The sequence below is a fragment of the Calidris pugnax genome, unplaced genomic scaffold (assembly GCF_001431845.1).
Source record: "Calidris pugnax isolate Ruff unplaced genomic scaffold, ASM143184v1 scaffold13, whole genome shotgun sequence".
Classification (NCBI taxonomy): domain Eukaryota; kingdom Metazoa; phylum Chordata; class Aves; order Charadriiformes; family Scolopacidae; genus Calidris; species Calidris pugnax.
The window spans coordinates 8,312,075-8,316,118 of NW_015090810.1; the positions used below are offsets into that span (position 1 = coordinate 8,312,075).

The 4,044-nt window shown below is 44.2% G+C and overlaps 1 protein-coding gene across 1 annotated transcript in view; it reads right to left on the reverse strand.

The window, feature by feature from the left end:
- Nucleotides 1-4,044, reverse strand: part of LOC106885937 (dynein heavy chain 5, axonemal-like) — a 154,100-nt gene continuing 150,056 nt past the window's right edge. The window contains exons 72-73 of the mRNA XM_014938461.1: nt 1,719-1,940; nt 1-709 (exon numbers count right to left, since the gene is read on the reverse strand). Coding sequence (XP_014793947.1) covers nt 491-709; nt 1,719-1,940 — 441 coding nt within the window. The 3' untranslated portion in view covers nt 1-490. The remainder of the gene's footprint in view (nt 710-1,718; nt 1,941-4,044) is intronic.

The window sequence follows — 4,044 nt, forward strand, 5'->3', positions numbered from 1 at the left end:
GTATGTTTAATTGACTTGTCATTACAGCTGTAATAATGCTACGGATGATTAGTTTTTAACTACAAAGATGAATTTAAAAAGAATTATATCATATCATGAAGAAACCTTGTATTAGGAAGAAAAGATAACATCTACAAAAGAACCACCATAAATGTTAGAGCAGTTGTCACTATCATAAGCACTTGTGCCCTAGTGTTTCCATTAAGAGCAAGCTGGTTAATTATGTTCTCACTTATTTTATAATGGTTGCCAAATTTTACATCTGGCAACTCTTTTCCCTCTGATATTCCCAGGTTAAATACATTTGGCATTTTTGCTGTGAACAGAGTCAGCTGGTCTATGTGTAATTAGCACAATCTCTATACGTCACTTATTAAGTCCCATACCCCTATGAGAAACTAGCCACCACTTTGTCAATACCAAGAGAAGTCCTAATGGCTGCAGACTAATCTTCCCAGGTGGTTCTCTCTTTATAGCTATCTCTCAGTCCTTACTTCGAATTGCAGAGAAGCGCAACCCCCCGTAAAGTCCAATGGTCAGGATTCTGCACCGTTTTCAGATCCAAGGAGAAAATGTAGGTCAGGTCTGTTCTCCGAGGCTGTTTGTAGACAGGGCAGGAGTACACACTTCCTTGTTGCTTCTTCGGGTCATGTAGTGCTGTTGTGCTAACAGCGTACACATGGACCACAGGGAGACTTGTGAACAGGACCTGACAATGGTAAAAACAGACACGGGGCTCAGCATTAGAGAAGCAGGACAGGGTGTCTGAACTCCAAATGCTAGAACTACATTCACTGATGGCCAAAAGCCCAAGCACCTCAGCAGAGGTACACCTGAGAACCTGTGGTCACTACTACATTGACCCTAACTTTAAACCAAAGTCAGCTCAGTGAGCCTGGAAGAAAAAGAAAGCAGCAGAAACCTCAAAAACTGTATGCCAGTGGAGTAGATGGAAAAACAACAGGGTAGTTCTAGGAGGAAGAGAGACCATTTTTCCCATCCTTTGCCCCTGTGGCAAGTGTTCCCCATTTTTTCCCCAGCTCCTGTTCCCTGAATGGAAGCACTGGAGCTGCAAAGGCCAAGCTGCATTTAGCAAGCCTCCCTGTTAGCTCTGCACTGCTGGCAGACGAGCTTCAAAGATCCAAGGTGCCTCTTGAGTGTTTATCCAGACTAGGTTCCCTCAGGTCTTCCAGCAGTATTCATTGGGAAAAAAAGACCTGAATCCAAGAGCAACACGGAGGCTTGCTGAACACTCCAGAGCACTTGAGTAAACTCCATTTTTGAAGGTGTCTTTTGACAAACCAAGCAACAGCTGTCACCAGAAGCTACAGCTGGCAAGGTTTGGTTTGGAAAAGTTTGCTCTTAGCCAGATATAGAAGTGTTTTACCTATGGAGAGGAATTACCTCAACTCCAGTTCCAGGACAGTTATCACTAGTTTGCAAAACAGCAATGGCAGCTTTCCCTGGGCAGTGAGCACAGCATCTAATCACTGCTCCAGAGAGAGGTTCTACATCTGCTGAGTCACATCAATAAAACGTAATTCCTTGCATAGATAAATGCATCCAGTTCAGGTGGACTCACCCCCTGTCCTCTTCCCAGCCCTGCTGGTGTTTTTCCCTCTGAAAATCTGTTTTGACACCACTGCTGCAGACACTCAAAATACATCCTGGTGTTCTCTGAGCACACCATATTGTGACACAGTCAGTTATGTCCTTACCTTTGGTGCCGACTCGACCAGCTTACTGCTTCTGCGGTCCCAACCTGCCCCTTCCAGGAAAAGGCCATATATGTAAACCCCACCGATGTCAGCAGGGGGAGGGCCAGTAACATCTTCTTTCATCATCTTGGTCACTTCATTGTGTAAAACAACACTATCGAGCGCCCACCCTTTCGCTAAATTCATACGAGTTGTCTCTTGCTTCATAGCAGTTAGGAACCCCTAAGGAGATTGAATATGACATAAAGGGTTTTTAAAAAACTTGAATTGACCCATTTCCAACTTTTTTTCTATATAAGTGACATCAGCACAATAAAGCCTCATCCCACAGAACCTCACGTACATATGAAACTAAATGCAGCATTATAAACCCAGTGCTCCCCTATGTTTTCCCAGTACCATGCACTCTTATATACTTGGTGTGCATGTGTTGGTGCTAAGAAGCCCCCAAACTGGCTTATTTAACATATTGGAAGCTGGATGTATAACTCACCTCACCTCACACGCCTAATAGATAGAGACAGGTTTATAAGTCTGCCAGATTCATGTGAGGTTCCAAATACAGTTAATTGCTAAGCCACAGACAACACTGGTATTTTATGTGCTATATTACTCACCTTTTCTCATATCAACATTGTAAATATGCTTTTCAGTTGAAAAATCATGAAGCATTTTAACAGGACACAAAGTACAAACTGGAACAATGCAATTAAATAGTGAAATGCCTCTGTCACTTTGCTCAGTGCAAAGCCTTAATATACTACAATAACATACCAGTGTACACACCAGCAAGACAAACTCCCAGCCCTTCAGCAGCACAGGATGAAACTCACTCTCTCTTCTGAAAAGCTACAACCTCACGACACGGTTACAAGCGACCACAAGCCAAGCCAGGCTGAAGATGCTGGTTAACTTCTCTCCCACAACTAACTGACCACATGCACACATACGTGGGAAGTACCTTAGCCCAAAGAGACAGGGAGGTGGACCTCTTTGTGCTTCCAGTGGCCATGCTGTAGATGTACACCTTATTTTACCCGATGGAAACGCATAGCCGTGAGATGAATGAATAAAAAACAAAAATTGAAGATGCAGAGCAAGAGGGACTTACTGAGAAGGACAACTAGGCAGGAAGAAGCTTCAGGACAGATTCCAGAGCAGAGAAAGAAGGTATCTGGAGACAGAGATGGGGGAACACAAAACCACATGTGCAACACACGAAGGTGAGTATCAGAGAGCCAACAGCACAGCCAGGAAGAAATCAGGAGCAAGGAGGGAACCGAGCAGGCTTTTCATTTTTCTTCACAGTGCAGGACGCTCCATTGAGCTACTGTTAGGGCCAAGAGAATGGGAAGAAGTCAGCTGAGGAAACATTAGCACATTGGTCTACCGAGTGAAGGGCCTGGCCTCTGGCTGCTGGGCCTGGAGGGCTCGTTGCACGTGCTGAGCACTTGGTAGCTACACAATACCCCTCAAGTTATGAGAACATGAGATGACATTCACGAACTCAGACGTTTCGGTTAAGTGACATTGGTTGCTTCTCAGTAATATCATTCCAGAGACCTTAGGACAAGTGTTTTAAAGAGGTTTAGTGATAGCGCAGATAATTTTAATTGCGTTTGAAGTAGTTGAGAACTCTAACATATAGCTAAGGGAGACAGGATTAAAGGCCAAGTTCTTCTATCAGAAATGCCATTAACTGAAAGCAGAATCCTTGTAGTTAATTTGTGGCATTTTAATTTGTAGAAACACGCTAGTACCAATACTTTAAAATACACGAAGTGTTCAGTGCCAGAAGGCCCCAGAGGGCTACTGGATCCCAGATAAACTGAAATATTAAAGAAAGAAGAGCCTGGAGAGGACAGGACAGAGCAAAGACCGTACTAAGGGAATCAGTTCAAAGGCACTGTGGAAACACTGGAATAAAAGTAAGCTCAGAGCTGTGAGTTGTCTTCAGGGATAAGCTTTAGATTGCAGACTATTCTTACGGAGATGACAGGACCTATATGCTGTCTGCAGTGGGACTTGTAACACTTATCTGCTCATTTGAATGAATCCTAGACAGTGTTTAAAGACTACAGCTGTGAGCTGGAGGCCCAGCTGGGTGTCCCAGAGCCGATGAATGGCACAATAAACAGCAAGAAAGAATCAAGTGACTTGAGGTGCCACTGTAGGGATGATGGCTTGGCTCCCCCAAAACCCTCTGTCAGGGACCATGACATTTGTTTAGATTTTGGTAGTCTTTGCCCTGTTGGGTTTTTATTTGTTTGTGTGGAGTTGTTTTGGTTTGGGTTTTGGGGCGTATTTGGGAGGGGGGGGGGGGGGG